General features: G+C 39.3%; 1 protein-coding gene across 1 annotated transcript in view; it reads right to left on the minus strand.

The window, feature by feature from the left end:
* Positions 1-19,059, minus strand: part of LOC121603644 (protein slit) — a 100,788-nt gene extending 81,729 nt beyond the window's left edge. Inside the window, 1 exon segment of the mRNA XM_041932689.1 lies at positions 18,597-19,059. Coding sequence (XP_041788623.1) covers positions 18,597-18,841 — 245 coding nt within the window. The 5' untranslated portion in view covers positions 18,842-19,059.
* Between the last annotated feature and the right edge of the window lie 1,270 nt (positions 19,060-20,329).

Consider the following 20,329-nt stretch of genomic DNA (forward strand, 5'->3'; position numbering starts at 1 on the left):
TTGGGATACGAAGGAGCCCAAAACGAGCCCCTGAAAGTAAGAACGTGACATCGTAAAATGTGATAAAGTCCTATTGGCCATCCTTTAGACTAGGTTAGTATCAAAGGGATACTCATCGCCAAACGGCAAGAAACACAGGCCAAATATTTACGACCAGCCTAATGGACTTATGGAATGTCGATACGCCACCTCACTCTTCTGCTGACTTTCTTCTACTGTGTGTGGTGCGTAGACTGATAGGGCTTTCATTTGAACGGCTATTTTCTCTTTGCCTTGCTCTGGTGTGAGTAAAAAGGCGTGTTAAGTGCTAAAATAAGAGTTAGCTTTTCTTTTATGAGCGTGCGTTGTTGATTGTTTTCAGTTTTCATTTCCGTATTTTATCGCTTTATTTAATGGATCGCAAATGGACACCAGGCAAAATTATCGATTTTGCCGAGAAAAAAAATGATTGGACGGAAGCAAAAGTTCGTTAATCACACAGCAATGTTGGTAAGTATTTTTTTCTTAAAAAGTATGATTGGGTTCTTTTGATCGTACAGTCACCATTTGCGTAAGAATCGCCGGGCGTCTCCATTCGCATTCAATGGCTAGTATATGTAAGTTGACTTGTTATGTCTAATGCATATGTTCGACTAAATTAAAAATGAAGAAAATTGAATGTGCTTCACTTTCGCATGTATCCTTTTATCTACAATATTGCTAGCATATACACTTTTCCCCGAACGATCGTAATGATTTTCTTATTGTAATATACAATTGCAAAACGGTACCTTGTTGCCTGCAAACATTCTCAGGAAAAAGTGCTATTGGTAAAGGGTCTTTCCCTCTTAAAACCTTGCTTTTACGTTAGACCTCATGGAAAGAAATGCATGGAAAAGAACATGCATCACCACTTGTTCCAACTTCAAAGCCGCAACGAACGTATGGTGCAAAAGCGGGCGATTGAAACGATGATTTATGATTACAGCAGAGTTATAAAAAATGTAGTAAGTCCCTTGAAATTTAGAACGTACGATATGTTTGCTTTCAATTGCATTCAATTATGGTAAACTGCTAACGAGCAGCGTTTTTTTGTATTCTGTAAGTAGTAATGTTGTGCAAATAGATTTCTCCATTGTGAGAATAAAGTGTATCAAATTCGTATTCGTTTCTTTTTTTGTGATAGATTAAAGGTCAAAATACCTTCCAAATTATCTAAAATCTTAAGATACACTTGAAATGCTGTTATTTTCTTTACTTCGTGTAATGATTTATAGCCCATTAGAAACAAAATACTTTACTGCGACACACAAAGGCGCTCAAAACACACTTTGATGAAACGATCAGACTTAGTAAACTTTAAATTAAGGACACTTAACAGAAATTGGTTCATTGAACAAGATTTTTTCTTTCAAAATAATTGCTATCACTTTAATCAGGGATCTCCAAACTACGGCCCGTGGAACGCATGCGGCCTACGAGAGTCTATAATGAAGCCTGCGATGATTTTGCAAAGAATAAAAAAAAGATAAATTTACATTTATCTTTTTTTTTCAACGATGAAACATAACAGTGAGCAATAGAAATTCATAATGACTTACTATTTTCATATCAAAACGAGATTTAAAAAAAATAATTTTCATTTCAAATCATTTCGCGAACTGAAAAATTTATAGAACCCTGGTTTAAATAAACTCTCTTCAAATAAAACAACATGTATAACATCGATACTTCGACTCACTACAATTGCAATTTACTTCCTTTCGTTTGTTGAAGTTAACGTAAAAATGGTTGAAGAATAAACGGAATCCAGTGGACCATTCATTGACGGATCAAATAATAGTGATGCAACTATGTATTCATCTTGCAACTACCCAAGAGCTACCGTTCTCCTAATCAATCTAAGCCTCTCTGACAGTTCATCAATCAACCACGGGTTGTTCAGTATTTCAAGTACGTTCCAAATGTTTCATTTCGATACTCTGGGTTGGTCAAGTTACGGATGAGTAACTACTGCTTTCCCGTATCTCTAGAGTGTGTTGTTCGTATCGTTTGAGCTAGCGAAAGTGACTAATGTGTTGATGTTAGCGTCGATTAGAAGGCTTCTGCTTTCTTGGTTTCTACTCGACGGTAAATACACGAATAGCAACAGATGCGATTGCGTGGCGATTGGGATAAGCAATCAAACTTCATTTCAGACACTTTAGTTACGCTTTGAGTAAATAGTAGAACGGAATGTGTTGTGTTAAAATGATAGCTCTGCATGGATCATTTGCTTTGTTTGAAATGAACTTCTGCACTCTTGTTTGATTCAAGTGAATAAAAGACGTATTCTAAGCAAAACATGACACCCAAACTGAGCAATCAATGAATCAGTTAAAGTACTCAGCTTTAAGCTAAAACCTTCAAAAATGACGATATTTTATTAAATTGACAAATCCGTTTTCGAGAGCAATATTACCCCATGATACATGGGATACGTATAAGTGTAGGGTCTTCTAATGACACCATTTCATTATAATTGAATTGGCACTTAAATATTACCCCCAGAAGCTACATGTGCTCAACCATAGATTCCCAGACATTCTTGATGATGCTGCTCCGGCCATTAGTCCTCGTTAAATCCCAATGTCATGAATAAACAATGGCGTCGAAAACAATCTCTCTAACAAACAGCAGCGCAAAACATATCGCTTCGACAGTATTTCAACACCTTCCCACTATCCTCGCGTTTACCGAATGGCACCGAGCACCTTGTCATTGAATTGTGCGGCACAAACATTGCAGCTTTCAGCGTTTAAACCAAACCAAGATACCAAAAGCCTCACATGTTCCCTAACCCCCACACCGGTGACAACATTTCCGGATCGGTGATTTTGTTTACCATCTAACACATGGATAGGCAAGGGATGGTGATGACGTACGCTTGTTTTTCGTGATTATAAATTTCCACTTCCATGCCACCGATCTAATTAATCTCGAAATAATTGACAACACCATAAAACGCAGATTTATGTTACCACAGTGTCGGATATGTTTGACTCTTTACACGAAACAGATAGAGCAAGAGAGAGAGTGAACATGGGATGGAAATAGTTTATCAAAGTGGTTTCTGCAACCAAGAAACATATCACGCCTGAACGTCGGTTGGAAGAGATCGGTAAAGGTCGTGATTATCGCTTATGTTATACCATCGTTTGTTGTGTTTACTATCAGAACGGAAGACTGTCTAGCCTGATGCGGGAAGTCATATGGTTGTGAAAAGTTATTCACTGTCATGATACGCTTGATGCAAGGATGAGGATAAATATGACTTTCGTTGTGTGCGTTGAGGAAATTCCACATTACGAAAACTTTACACTTTGGAAATGTTTTCACACTTCAACATCAATATTCTGTTTGTATTCATGTATTTCTACACATTTATTTATGTAAAGTGCTGCTTACTTTGAATACTATTTCTTCCAACGATCACTGGTGATAATTTAAAATTCTCTCCTGCTGCTTACTTTCTACAACAATAGAAAAGACCAACTCCTACAACTGTGTAAGTCGCGGTAAAAAACTGTCGTGTGGGAGCGAGAACAAAGTTGAGCCAGACTGCTCGAGGGAAATTAATTTTTCAATAACTTACAAAAATCAATCAAACAATCACCATACCATACCATCGAACAACTTCCGCCAAGGGATCATTCTACCGTCATGAACCAATCTGCTCCGACTAAAGAGCTCGGCAAGAAACGCACAAAACGTTCGCTCTGATGTTATAGTAATCGATTGTGTCCACACGCACGTTCACGAGCAACCATTATCCCATTTGCCTGGCTAACCAACGACGCCTTGAACGAACGGCGCCATGACGCTACAGGCAAATACATGTTTAATGAACTTTGTAATGGTTTCCATATAATATGTAGCAACACGGCCCTAGTGCAATGGGAGACGCCTGTAAGGTGGAAATGTTGTGGCAAGCGTTACTAGTACGTTTCCTTCTGACTCAGCCGGCGTCGACGTCGACCCAGAGGCTATTCCAGACGATGTGTGCTGGAAATGGTTGCGGTCGCGATCGGTAAACACTGTTCTGTTGCACTCTACTGCTGTAAGGAGTAACAAATCGAAATCGTTTCGATGCAAAGTTCACGGCGTGGGTGTCAACAAAATCACTCCTACAATAACCTACTGTGCATGAGCTTTGAATTCTTATTGAAGTAGCATGAAAACAAACAACAATGCAAACACAAGCTGTTATAATTTTTGAAACCTTATTTTAATCTTATTTTTACGTACTTAAAATAAATCAATTTATTCTGAGCATTGTATTCTAGGAATTAAGAATCAATTTTGTTTAGTTAATCGACCTCATCAGCCTGTGCCATGTTATGTGCCCTATGCCAAGGACTGATATATACAGTCTTTCCTTCCATACGTTGACATGGGATTAGCGTATAGGATTGACAATAAATTGCTTTTTGTTGTTACAAGCGTAACAACATACACGAGGATACACGTAAGGAACAAATGACAACAGCGTCAAGTGAATGGCACTGGAAGGAAAATTTTCAATTGCCTAGAACAAGGAATCGGATCCCACCGGATGACTAGAACGTGGGTTGAGGCCACACAGACACTGACGATGACACAATGACAGTGCGATAATTAAGCGCTGAATAAATGATGGTACAAACCGCCAAGTAAGAAATTGCTGAAGAGCTTACTTTTATGTATGCAAGCACAGGGCATAACCGCTGATATTGGGCATATTTGCAAGAACGCTGGCAAGATTAAAGGACAAGTGAACGAGATTTTGGAAAAAAGTTTTTATCGCGGTCATTGGGAAACGTGTTACGGTGGCTTTCAGGTAAGAAGCGAAAACTTTATAATCGCACTTGAGACGCTGAGTTCGTTCAAAGTGCAAATAATTTAAATGTAGGTGTAATGAGCAATGTTTAGAGTTATGGTAGAGTATATTAGGTAACTAAGCATCCATTGCCTCTGGGCGTCACTTCAATCGATTAAAAAGCAACACATTATTTTTCAACACTGTCAGTGCTGTTTTACCATATCTCAATAAAAGATTTAAGTCCATATTAGATACAAATAAAAAGAAAAACCTCTAGTTCACGAAGTGCTAAATTGTAATAGTTTAAGAACCATACTAGTTTTGAGAAAATTCAAAACAATTCCCATGGATATATTGGAATTAGATACATTGCTTTAAAATTTTGAATAAAACAGTATTGCTCTAATTTTGATCTTATTGACTCGTTCATCACTTGTCCTACTCCTCCAAAAAGCTTCATTGATGATGATGTTTTGGTTCGGTGCAACTTTAACAACAGCCTGTGGCATAAAAAGAATAGTATTTATTCCATTTATGTACTACAACCAGGATGAGGTTCGACAGGTAATTTATGGTTAATGGTCCTATTAATCTTTAGCAGTATGTGCAAGTAAACTCGTGTGCCTTTTCTAGGCAGGGCATGCGTCATTACATTTAGATAATCCATATGGTGCAGGAAGCTCACACGACGCGTGCGTTGATTGGATCGCTGAACACGAGAGAAAATAATAATCATTAACGGAAATCATTCCATTTCATTACCACTCGACGCACACCATCAGCTTATGGTTAAGTGTGGTTTACCCGTGGCGCTAGGAGCTGATTGAAAATGGCGCAGCGCTCACTACCGTAGTACCGCTACACCACTATGAACGTGATTCGTAGACTCACTTCTTCTGCAGCGGATGTTCAACACGACCCGAAGAGCTCATCACAGCAAGTGGTATCGGTGGTTGAGCTCTTTGCATTCTTCCCAAGATTACCTTCTGTTATGCATCGCAACGTGATGCAGCTGTAAAAATCATAGAGACGCGCGAACGCGTCGAAAAGGTGGTTTCATACAACGAAATTATAAGCGTTAAAAGACATGCATGAAATATGTCTAATCTCAGTTTCCAAATGCTTTGATATGTTACACGAAGCACTAGAACAAATTCAAATTCAAACAATTTCAAATCAAGTTTTTTCTATGGTGGCTTGTGTCTCTCATTTTACGACAAAACAGACGAAAAACAATAACGACGAAATCTCCAATAACATCATCACCAATAGAGTTAAAATGTTTCAGACACATTATGCAAAAATGTATCAGTACATGGTAATTATGTATCAGAAGCATAGATTCAAAATTTCAAACAGTGAATTTATAAATATGACACGTCAAAAGCCATTTCAAGTAAAAAAAATATATAAATGTAAATAAATGTGAATAAATATAAAAAATAATAAATAAGTGTAAATATCACTACTCAACAATATGGATGAAATAAAAAAGTAAAATTTATGGTTAACAAAACTAATGTTTTACTTCTGATAGCAAGAAACATAGACACATCAACCAACAATTACAACACGGGACCTGTGAGTTAAACTGAAAGATGCCGCGAGAAAGTAGCACTCAGTGATACCCTAACATCTCACACTTTGAAGCTTAGCATAAATTGCTAAACGGGTTGCAAGTCCGCTAAAGATGAATAAGATTTTAAAGCAACGAATGGAAGTAATGAGTTTTCCACACCACAGCAACGTTGGTCTGTGACTGATGGGATATACGTCTGAATAGCAGTGTCCAGTGTTATTAACAAAGTAACATCAAAGCAATTACAGCGAACATTTTTCAGCCCTTTTTTAATTTCACGCGGGATCTGAAAAAGAAACCGCTTTTTTGCTAAATGGATTCTTTTAAAATGCTTTAGTAGGCTTTAAGGAGCAATGTATAGGTTTAATAAGGGTATCAGAGAAGCATTCCATTTTTACACTTCTGTTAGAAAACAAGTAATGTTAACAAACAACATCAACATGCAGTGCTATCGTCTAGAGCTCTCTAACGCTTTCTTTGATTACCTCTGCCAAAAAATCTTGCTAATGCTAATGCAAAAAAAACAATGATCAAATACGACTCTTCACCACCTGAGAGAGCTCACCAATGCCACCAAACAACATTTACCAGTAACGTTGTTTTAGTGTGCTTGTTAACTGATATGGCCTGTCAAGAAGTTCGTTCCGGTTCAAGAAATACCGGTGCTAAGTAGTTTTCCCTTCACTGCTGTAATACTCCTAATACAGCCACTGAACAACAGACTGAGAGAACAGCATCAGTAGCATACCAGTTGAGGTGATGCTTTTGTCTTTTTGCTGCAGAGCGCGATTCTTTCAAAGAATAAAACAAGTGCACCTCGGGCAAGAACATCCCAACAACGGCGTATGTCGTTTGTCAGCTTGCTTCAGCTTATCTGCGTTACAAGTTTACTAGCACATTTGTACGTGTCACAGTGGGTACTAAACGGTACCTGTTGTTAATTTCCTATCGTAGCTGAGTATTTCTAAAACAACCATTAGAGATTGCGCTTGGAATTGTATAAATAGCTCATTTGGTCGTATCTCCTTCAATTTAGGAGATGGTATCTTAAATATCAAGATTTTGGAATAAATAAGGCTTATTTGCCGGAAGTCTTTATAAGCAATAAAGTACAATGAAAGACTTTTTCAAGCATTTTAAACTTTTTTCCTGAGCCTTAAAGTGACAAATTTTGTTCACTTCTACGTGAACTGAGCGAAACACGAATAATACGTGTTCTTAAATACACGCACAAAGAAGTTGCGCACAACTTGCAGCATGTCTCGCTGAAAATAATTTCCGAGTCATCTACCTTGCTGATAATACGCATTTTCATACAGCACTTTATGTTCAGAAGCGAACGATGATGGGGTTGTAATCGTTAACGCTAGAAGCAACGACGATGAACGTTCTTTTCTGACCAATTTCTTACATCATGAAACATACCAAGGAGCAGCGTAAGAGAGATAGAGAGAAAGTCAACAATCTACCAGACCAAACACACTGCTCAGAGAAGGTGATGAAATTAGCTGCAAAATTTAATTGCCCATAAAATGAGCATTTTATGAGCCAAATAATTTCCCCGTCCACATCAAAGCGTTTTTAGAAGCAGGGTGCGAATCTTTCGCAGCTTGCGAAACATTGCGCAAAAAAACGCAGAGAAAACACGTTGAAACAAGCAAAAATATCCATAGACGCAACCCACCCAGCACATCAGCTGAAGCAAGGGCAAACAACAACATCATATTTGCACTCCCTGTTATTCCTAGTCTCACGTCTCATGCATCGTCCAGAAACGTACGTAATGCGTTGGTGATTAACAGCATGCCTTCCTGTACGCTCTTCCCACACCAACCAAACCTGCCCCACTCTTTCCCAATCGGTTCCAGCTGCTGGCGCTAACTCGATCTGATGACGTCCGGCAAACAGGTTGCATTGCTCATTTCTTTTTAATTTAATAAACGGTGATATCTTCCAGCTGTTTGGGTGAATGATTCAAATCCCAGAAGGCAGCATTGATAGTGCGAAGAAAAATGCAACATACTGCGATGGAAAGAATGCTTGAAAACGAATCAGTGAATTTAATGTTCACACCTATGTTGCAAAACTAATTGCTGCAGCGGAGGTCGAGGAGGTTGGATAGTTTCAAGAGCCCTTCAAATAATCTAGTTGCAAACTACGATACAAAACTATCCTTTTTTTAAAATAAAACACAGGATTTTATCAATCAGCTAAATAATAATAATAATTCAGCCTTTTGACATAAATCTAAAAACACATACACTGTTTGAACTGATACTCTCTGGACATGAATGATGAAGTCAAACATGGGATATGTCTCGTTCAAACAATGCATCATCCCATGTATCATCCTTGTGTACTTCTTTTGTATTACCGAATCCAAAGTTTCCCGTCATCATGGTCCATGCTAAAATTACATCAAGTCTGGTCAAATTAAGCCATAAGCTTCGAGAACACATCGCTAAAACGGACAAGTGGCTAAGTGGGCTTGTTTGAGTAAGCTTGAGATTCTTTTCCATAAAACACCCCTTCCAGCTAAACCGGTTTGACCAAAGGACGGATGGGTCCAGTGGCCCGTGACCGTGCATTAATGAGTGCGAGTACCGTAAACCCAGTACTACCCGCATTGGAAAGAGGATTTAGTTAGTCCCACTACGGGAAAGCTCTTCGACCCGAAACTCCTAGAGGCACACTTCAAGTGCGCTTCTGAAGTGCTTTCAGTTTATGAAGTGACGACGATATTACATGACTCACTGTCGTACCGCCAGCTCTGCATGGATGCTGGCACAAACATGTTGAACAGGACAGTGTACAGGACACACGAGAGATAGTCGAAATGGAACCGGTATGCTAAGCCCTGGCACGAGAAAAACACACCGCCATTGGGTACGCTTGGATTTTCAATTGCTTAATTACTTTATTAGCATATGAAGTACCTACCGCCTTGTTCGCGTGGAATACCTTCTCATGAAAGAGAAGAAAAACGCATACCAACCTGTAAAAGGCCGATGGGGCGAACGCTGCGAATATTATTAAGCAAAACGCATGGTAATTAGCGATTAAGATTATGGTCGGCGTCGGGTTTATGGTGACCCGTAATGCAAATGAAGAGCTTAAAATCAATTGCAGGTGAATACGTGCAAATACCAATTGTGTAGGGGATACTATGGAAATGAGAAACGTAGAGGGTGTGAGCGAAAGACAACATCGTACAAAGCGCTGTTTGAAGCTGTCGAAATCATACTGTTGCTTCACTGGAGCAGTGTCTGCATTACGGCTATTATGTTTATCCTAATTATATGCTCACACGAAGCACCTTCACCTGCTAATAAGCAGTACTTCTAGTGACTATTAATGCATGAATATTTTCTGGAATACAAGCTGTTCATTAGTTTCAAGACATTTAAAGACCATATCTGATATTCTGAATCAAGTAAGGTCTCAAATTCGATTGAGCTCTATTATTGCATAGACTTACAGACCTTCTCTTATAAACCCACGCCTTCACTCAATGGTAATCGTTAAGTGCATTCCATCTTCCTCAAACGACTGCGATCAGCTATATAAACAACTAATTGCTATTAATTAAGATTATGCAAATGTGTCTCTACAAACAGGCTTCTCTGCATGCTCCATCGACGTGTATTGGAAAATAAACCGATACAAACATCACGATCTACTTGCATTACACGCTCCACATTTCTCACGTTCACAAAACACACTTAGTAGTTCGTACTGCTCCTTCACGATACCCGTCTTTTGCACTCGGGTTCGACCAAACGACTTAGTTGTATGCAGTTTGCCAACCATCGAAAAAACTAGAAACCCAGTATTTGTCGCACCAGTGCACTTACTTTCCGGTTTTCGGAGTACACTCCTGGTGGCACATTTCCTAGCCCAATGTCATCGTAAATCTATTTGATAATCTCAATTAAATTGAAATAACTCTTTTCACGGTACGGCGTAGGTCCGCCAGCTGTGTGTCACATGCATGAACCCTACCACGTACCCCAGTGGTAGCAATATGCAGTTGTGCAGTGGTACGAGTGAATGCAGTAAGTCTTTCAAATTGGACGACAACCATCGCCTTTCTAGTCCAACACTTCTGGACTGTGGGTTCGGTTAACTGCACGAACGAACACGGTAAAATTTACGATGCGACGCACGATAATGATCACGAAAAGATGCTTGTCTGGCCACAATAATTGCTTTAAGGAAACCCCAGCACCCTGATTTATAGAGCTCAAAGGGCTTGTATGACCGTAGATTGTGCACTACTGCATCTGGAAGAATAGTTTTAAATGACGAGCGACTTATTTTTAATCTTTAGTAATAGAAGTATCTACAACTAGGACAATGTTTACTACCAATATTTTATATTATGAAGTCAGAAAATTGACTTCATTCTAAAAAGCTAGCGAAGCGACCTGTCTAATCATCTGCTAAATTGGTTTTGTTTGATCTTCAAATAGTCTACATCAAAGTATCAGCAAAGCTTCATCAAACAATCAAACAACGCAATTCCCGTTCCATTGAGATATCTGGCTTAACCTGTTAGCAGATTTCACCAATATCGTATTGATGCATTGATGCGTGAACATTTTCACGTTTTCGTATTGTCTCACTATTCAAAGGAACACTGTTTCCAATATAAACACCATTTTGCTGCATGAATGCTTCCGCTTTGTTATTCCAACCTTTTTTCCAAAGTTCTACATGCATACCATTTTCATCATCACTGCGCCAGCGTGGACTTTTGTCCTGACGTCCGTGCACTTGCCGACTTTTGACTATTTTATCCCCTTTTTTGCTTTTTACACATACTTCACGGCTAGCGTTTGTGTCGCTGTATGTCAGCATGTCTGCCGATGACATGTGGTTAGTATGGGACGAGAATTTCACACTCAGCCCTAAAACCACCGTTTTAAGTGTCCCAACACTGATTCCTCCACAATGTAAACAATTTTAGGCCAGTGCACTTGCACATGATTGAGCTTGGTGTGAGCAAACTATTATCGAAACTGGAATGAATCTACAACCACACCAAACCATGCGTGTATTGCGCCGGAGTGGCTCATGCAATTCAAAAACTTTGTGAATATTTGATGTTAATCGAAATAGAAACAATTTTCATCCAAAACCATCGTGTGGACGGACATGTCAGGAACGGCGTGGTAGGATTAAACAAATGAAAAGTATTCACAATAGCACCATGAAATTGTAAGTAAAACACAAAGCCTAGATTTTATATAGTTGACGCTTTAGATTTCTATTCTAAAATTCATACTATGCCATAAACCTCGAAATTCAACAAATTACAGCCACAACTGCAGATCAATGCTCTGGCACTCGGTACAGCAGCCTCATTGAGATGGTAATTGAATGTATCAGATTGTTAATTAAAATCCTATCGATCGCTACTCTCATCAACCTACGACCATGGAGAGCACGACTTTCATCATGTTGAGCTGGACATGACGGAGCTCCAGCAGCATTCATCCAAACGACGTCCACGTCATTGCATCTCTTCCAATCCCGAAGGCCAAATGCACAGCAAGTTCAAAAGCGTGATTTTGTGGGTTGGAACATTTAGCAGCTACAGTGACACATGAAAGTTGCTGTAGACGGTGAAAAACACCGCTGATGAGAATTGGGACTTTTTGCGTAACAGGAGCTTCAGAAGAGTTCACCATCCCGTGGACGTTGTGACTGGTCAGACGAGTTCTGCACACGATGGCAAGTTAATCATCACGCTGGTTGCGCCGTCGCGTAACAAAAAAAAACCCAAAACACAACGCTTCAATCATTGAGCACACAAAGCACCGATAGTTCGCTGTTCGCAACACATCAATCGTCCAGTCGACCTATCTCAACTACAGAAGCGCCAGCTGGGAAACTGGCGGTATGGCCGTGCGTGACGTGACAGGAAGCATTCCTACAAACACCATGATAGAATCGCTCATTTTTCTTCCATTATGCTTTCTGGTGCGTCAAAGGTTTACCACCACTAACCATTGAGCGCGAGTTTAAAGAACATGAAAAACGCTTAAATTGACTGCAGGTATTTGGCTTTGGCATGGTACAACCTGAACGACCACGAAACGAAACGGAAGCAGTTTGCTTCCAAACACCTTCCCAGCATTGTGCACTAATTGCACCGAAAGGCACAAACACCACATCAAACACTTCTCAATTCATCAAGCTGAAGTGTTCTAGAAACACCGATTTTACACTAGAAAATCGTTCTTAACAACCTCCTCGTCTCTCTTCGTTTCCTTGTAAAGCCATAATTTCTTGAGGCGCAAATGACCGTTTTCATTAGCGACTTTCCCTACGATGACATCATCGACTGCTGAGAAAATCTTTTCAGTCACGAAATGCAAAAACTATACAACCTCTGTGTTATGAAAACTAAAAACTGTGACGGAAAGTGTACACCTAGTTCATTATGAACGTGCTTAAGCGTAGTTTTCACCAATTATAACGATCAATAACGTACAATGCCGCAAAATAAACGTAAAAGAAGATGTAATCAACCCTTGCAATGTAAACTAGATGTGATTGTACAAGTCTAAAATTCCAAAATAAAAGAGCTGAGCATATAGTTAGAAACTGTATTTACATTTTGCACTACTATAAGTTTTTCTTGATCAAAACTTGTTCCATTCCAATTTGTTATCGTAACATCCAGCAAAAGCATAAAACGTTGAATTGACCATCATTACCGCAGCTCTTATCCCCGTTGACGCTCAGTCTAAGCACTTCCATGGATTGAGCATATATTCCTCTCTGACAGCCTTTTCTAGACACCTGCCTGTTGGGGTTTCGTTTCCCTGAACTGTGGTTAACCCCTTATTTACTGTCTCATTGCAAACTCGAGCAAACCTAAGCCTGTCTCCAATGGGACCCATAATGAGTGTTACTTTACACCAAGTGCGGTAACACTATCGAGTGCTCAAGCGGTGCTCTTGTTTGTGTAGTTTAAAAGTGGTTTAATCCGGGCTTTTCCGGGGATGAGGCAAGTGTAAACTTACGCAGTATTTGATGCGTCACCGTTGAGGTACTATTAAAAGGACTCCCTTAGCAATGCATCGTTCACGACGTGTATCGTTCCATGACTTGTCAAACAACGAGGCAAACGGGAGAAAAGGCATAAGAGTTCTGACACCATGAATTAGCAAACATAATACCACAGAGCTTCGTCTGACACTTACAGTCCTGGTACAGGCCAGCATCTGCAGTGACATCCGTCTGCCTTTCGTTGCGATACGAATGGACATCCTGGGCTGCTTGCCTATCAGTTGATAGACACAAAAAGTGTGCATAGCATGCCAAGCGTACCGTACTTCTGCTGCATTTTCCATGACACTCGTACCGTTAAAGTTTCCATTCATAGAGCAGCTTGTTAGTAAAGTTGATATTTGTGGAACTTCAGCACAGATACTGGTTACTCAAATTGGGTGTCTACGGTATAAATTGAATTGCGAAATAGTTATCATCTGGATTCTAGAAGAACCTTCTTCTTTGGCTCAACAACCGATGCCGGTCAAGGCCTGCCAACCCACTTGTGGGGTTGGCTTTCAGTGACTTATTGATTTCCCCCCATAGTAGGATAGTCAGTCCTACGTATGGCGGCACGGTCTATTTGGGGCTTGAACCCATGACCCATCTAGAAGAACCATTGAGATAAGAATCCCCACTAAAAAGGTCTACCATTTCCTTTTCTATTACGAGGTTTACTAGTATAAGCTTCATAGCACGCCACAACCCTCGAGACACATTCAATCCTGTACATTCAAAGCCACAGAAAACTTCTCCCACTAAGATGAGAGATTCTAGCATTCTGTTTTGGGTTTGTTTCAATGGTTTGGAGTGCCGTCAGTACAGATTTGATAGTAACTGTCGTTTCATATTTACGTTCTGTGTTTGTACGGTTTTAGTAGTGCACAGAAGCATTTCAAAAACCACAAAGATTCACCTGTGTGCTAATATCGGTTACAGTTTCACAGCAACGTTAGCAAGGGGGAGGTTTTCTTCTGCCAAAATATTTATACACAACAATGACAAAATCACAGACGGTAATGTTGATCATTAAATAAGGTAACGTCGATGATGTTCATGGGGAAAACTGAAACTGTTCCAATGCAATAGGATTTTCCACACCAGAACAGGACTGCAGGGTTATTTGTGGACAATTGATTATTGAAGAAAAAGATTCCTATATATTGATTTTTTATGACTAACAGATAAGTTTATTTATTAAATTAAAATACTATATTCACAACATTGAAGTATGATATAGCTTTTTTTTCTTATTTTAAAAAAACATAAAATGAACTAAATAATGATTGATCAATTTATATCCATATCCAATTCCATAACAACAGCAAACCGGTTCACCAAAATAGAATAGCGCTGCTCCTGACACTCATACATACGAAATTCACGTTAAAATGAATGATCAATCGTTTAGCTAATTACACACCAAAGCCATTGTTCAGCGGCAACTACCACCACAAAGTAATAACAGAACCAACACACAAAGAACAACGCTAAAAACAACAAGAGCCGTACAGTGATGGAAAATGATGCAGAGAATAAAGATTCCACACATCAGTATGCGTAATTATGTTATTACCATATTATTATGAGGTTTGTTTCTCCTGGGTGGGCAACGGAAGAGACGCAACGAAGGATGATGCATACGTATGACAACACGGTCTCCATTTGTTCGATTTTTCTTCGTTGAGTGAAACGTGTGTCGTGTGAACCCATGTACCAACATCAACATGCACAGGAGAAATTTTAATAATTTTATTTTAAGAGAAATTCACACAGCCAATGGAGATACATCTCGTCCACGACATGATTCAAAGACACCACGAAAATTAAAAAAAAAACTAAAAAACATCGTCACAACCAGCCAGTTGGGAGTTGTTTGCCGTTTTCCACTTCCCATCGGATGAACATGTCAACTGTTACGATGTCTAGCGATGGGTATGTCTCGTTCGCGTTTGACATTTCCATTTCGACTTCTTGTCTGTTCATGGATGGCTCGGAGGTGTGTTTCGTGTTATGTTCTGCTCATCCCTGCTTAATTCAACGACGTGCTTGAGCTTTTCATCTTTGGACTCGTGCCCACGACCACCCAAGCGTTCGCAAAAAGGTTCGTGAAACGACTCTGGTGAAAAAGACATCTATTCTTTGATGGCTTAGGTAATTTTAAACGAAAATAAAACACCTTCAGTTAAGTTGAAGAGGCGTACACACGACATCACCGCTAATCGATGAAACCAATAAAAATTGTGTCCATAACTCATCCATCCACCCTTTATGAATAAGCATAATGTTGCGTGTCATGCCTATGCTCCATCATCACTTTTTTATGCCTTTTTGACTTTGACTGGGACGTTTGCGGGCTTTTCTCATTGTTACTGTCGAGGCCATAAATATCGGTATCTATCGTTGCTTCTCAAAAGCAATACCAGAAGGACCTTCAACGCGATCGCTTTCAGCTGCTTTTGAGGCTTGCATGTGCTCTCCCCAAGTTTCTCTTTTGGTCTGATTTGCTATAATTCGTCATGTCTACTGGTTAACAAGGTGTAGACAGCACATTGAACGTATAATGGCAATTGACGTCCGACCGTTTGACGTGAGAATGGGGCCAATTGTGGTTCGACAGCAAGGCAAAAATTCAACACGCAACGAATAAACGGCACCATAACATTGAATTTTCTTGCTCGTCATGTATCGTGTGTATGTCGTCGTCATGTATGTGTTAGACCCGTAAATTGAAGATTTTGTTAAACATCGATTCCAATATAGATAACGCTGAACGATTTATTTATTTGCAAATGTCACCATCAGCGAAAAAACGCATCTATTATCATTTGAATGATTAGCTATGCTACAGGAGATAAAATAACATATCGTATACAGTTTTATCAAATCCAAAAAGATATTTAATTTTACTGAGAATTCATATTTTGAACGGCAAATTGACATTATCTTATCCATTATAATATGACTAAGAAGTTGATGTTTTTTGAAGAAGATGAAGAAGAAGAAGATGTTTTTTGCTGTCGTCCTATTACGCAATCCCTCATCTTCCGCTAAGTTCATAATGGGCGACAAGACATTTGATTGCAAAGAAAACACAATATAAAGGATCGCATTCAACAAAATTACACAAGCAAAACATATATTCAACCATGTTAACTACCACCTGGAGTCACTTCGATTTTATGATCAACCATTTACCACGTCCAAAAAGCCTTTCACTTGTATGTAAACTACGACACCGACAAACACATAAATATCCCGTTATGGACATGCAAATATGATCATTTCCCCTTTTTTGTCTCAAACTTATCGACCATTTACCGATGGTTGTAGGAAGATTCACGGTTCAATCTCCTATTAATCTACAGTTATAGTTGACCAGCCAACATTCCAGCAGATCGCCTATGCCTGATTGTTTGAAAAGAACATTCTTCCTCTGCTTCTCATACACCGATTGTCGTTATGGTGGGGTGGAAAGGGAAGACTGCATAAAAAATCAATAAAAACACCGTTTCCATAAAATGATAATCGAGGTTAATAGACCATAATCAAGCACCGTGCAACTAAAAAGATACTTTATTGATTCTTACTTCTAGCTGCATGATGTTTTGTCAGAAGAAACACACCAAAACAGGAACACAAAAAAAAACAATAAAATTAGTCAACAACCCCGGCCTCATCAATGTTCAATGTTTTAAAATTATAACACAACCAAATCAACTCGACAGGAAATCATCCAGTATGACATCACTTACTACTCTTACTCGGAATATTACAGAACATCATTTGGAAATCCACTGATGTATAAATCTAAGTAGATGTACCAGTAGATGGATCTCGTATGTACCAGTTTTGAGAAACAGCCGTCAAGTCAACTTGCACAACCTCAAATCAGTTTTTACTTCATGGTTCCATTGAAAATATTCAACACATTCAGTTTTTGCATATATACAGTAGCAAAACCAATAAACAATCTGGTTGATAAATAAATAATACGAGACATCCGCAATCGACGACATTATTCCATGCTGTATATCACAGCAGGACCTTAACCCGACCACCCGAACTATTCAACTTCAATGTGCCTTAATGTCTAACTGACGTGCGAATCGAGCGAAATACCGCCCCATTCCACAATGAGATTAACCCCGAAGGATGTAGCAAAGCAACGCCTCTCAACTGCTTCCCTTGCGGCTGATCGAAAGACTCGAGCGATGAAAAACAGTCTCTCTCGATCGTGCTGCCAGTACTCAAGGACTGACTAGCTTCAAATGCTTCAAGCAGATTCTGTCTGTCAACAACCAGTTGAACCCCGGCGTCTACAGTTGAAAAATAAACCAACTCGTTGAACTACATGTGGGTGGATGCCGCGCTGTGGTATGTTTTACATTTTAATTCGTATTTTATTTATCTCCAATGCACCGTGTAACTATTTGGTTCAGGGTTTTGTGGTTTGATTTAAATCGGCAACACTTGCCGCCACTCGTGAATTGCTTGTCCCTTACCGACGCGACTTTTGTCACATTTTTTGCCACAACGGGAGGGATTAAAACACGGCTTTTTCATACAGCATTGGGTTGGCTGGTTTATCGGCGAATCTGGGATACGTAAATAAAATTGTTGTTTCACCGAAAGAGTTGACACATGCACAGAAAATCAACAGCCTGGCTTGCTTTTTCTTTTGCATTAAGAGGAGAAACACGTTGGAGGTCTTACACATGCAATGATGAAGATATTAATTTCTTGCACAATTCACTTTTACTTCGCCGTATGTGCGTCGGCAAGCAATGATATCTCTAGCGTGGGCGAACAAACCGATGATTCGAGATCAACTTATCGTATTCCATTACAGGATGGATTCAAATGAATGATGCTTGATGAAAAACAATACAATATATAATGCCGTGATAGTACCGACATGTTTGGCACCAACTATTTTGTACTTTTTGAGCTTGTATCAAATAGTACCATCAACATAATATTTTCAAAGTATTTGAAACATTACGTCCATATTTTCAAGCGTCACTTAAGATGTAGATATCAAATTACATTACTTTCACTTATCTATACATATGAATGTAAAAAAAAAACACAATCAAATCTTATTATGCATTCTAACATGCATTCCGTACTTACAGTCTGTCAGTCTCCGATGGGATCTTTCGAGGCACCTGAGTCAATCCTCGATGGGAACAGTCTACCGTCGTGCCTGTGCAGGAACATAGCCGCGGACATCGTGTTTCTGCTCCAAAATAGCCTCCTCCACCTCCGTACGGTTCTTCATTCGATGGTACAACGAGCGCTAGTACCACCGTAACGGTCAGCAGCATCAACATTTTAAACTGTGGTCCTGACCAAATCCCACGTTTGGTCATCATCATGTTGCCCGAAACGCGTCTGCTGCTGCAGCTGCTGTGAATGTCGACACCGAAAGGGTCTGCTTCATGCAGCGCCTTCGCTTTGCAACCCTTTCCACCGATTCCAGCGATCACATTCACGTGAACTTTCAATACTGTGCGGGAATGAACACTGAATCTATAACCACATGCACTATTTGCCGCACACTTTTCGCTTACGAACTCACACTGGTATACTCCACCTGCAGGGAATAATTAATAAATGGTGATGATTATTATTTTCATTTGCACATTTTCACACTTTCGGTGCACAATGAGAGGCTTTTAACTCGTCCAACCACCACACGGTCACGTTCTATCCAAATTTCGTAGCTAGGGGGCAACAAGCACATATGGTCTAATCCTTTCTGAGCCAAATTTGCTTCTGCCCCAAAAAGACTATTTTTGTTCGTGATTTTGAATTTTGTTCTGATTTTACTTATTGCTCTTCTGTGGAGTGTACAGTCATACCACACCGCACATTTGTTCAGTTACACATATAAGCCAGACTCAATATATTAACACCCAAGTCAAGCTGGTTTGCCTCGGATAGCGGTTGCTCTTTCTATGTAACGAGGGGCTGGAGTGAATTAAAACTCACTCACATTCACAAATTTAATTATGAAAATAATTTAGCTACAGTTCATATAAACAGTGAAAATTCAGGGCATTTAAATATTAGCGAAGAAGCATTTCACGAAACACCGTTAGGTTCAACCGATCATACTCGACGACAACGTTGGAGAAGGTGTGCAATTTGGATTCGTATGTGGTGCTTTATTGATGCATCCATTTACCATCTCAATCTGTATGATATAAAGTGGCTTCGTTGAAATATGGCTTGAACAGTCGATATTTTGTCACTTTAAGTATATTTTTGATGCATCAGAATGGCTGATGAGGTAAGAAGGTTCAATAAATGCGCCAATCCCATTATTCACATATTGCCTATTGCATATTGCATGTTGAATCTGAAATGAAACAAAAAATAGAACATATATGAATTTCATGTAAAATACCAGAGTAAATACAAATACAAATAAAACAAAAACCATTGTCATTATATTGCCTATCACTTTTTAATACACATTTAAAGCTCACATTACGAACTAAACATATAAAGAGTAATGAACACAGTCGTTTTCATCAAGCTTCCTAATAAAATATCGTCCTCCTGAAATCGAATCGAAAAATCTTAATTTTTTTACAGCACCTGGCTAAAATGGCTTCCGACAAAGTAAATATTTGTAAAAGCTGACCATTTGACAGCTTGCTCGTGTACAAATAATTGCCCTAGTCCTAACGCTGATAAGCACTACGAAAGCAGTTTAGAAAGCATGTGCTTTAACACAGGAAACTCGATAACGAATACCTCGCATTGCGGAACGAAGCATAAAACGAAAATGGGAGCATAGTTGCCAGCGTGGCATTCTTTAGGTAAGCATACGAATATTTGTGCTCGTACCACAAAGT

Source organism: Anopheles merus, chromosome 2R, assembly GCF_017562075.2.
Source record: "Anopheles merus strain MAF chromosome 2R, AmerM5.1, whole genome shotgun sequence".
Lineage (NCBI taxonomy): Eukaryota > Metazoa > Arthropoda > Insecta > Diptera > Culicidae > Anopheles > Anopheles merus.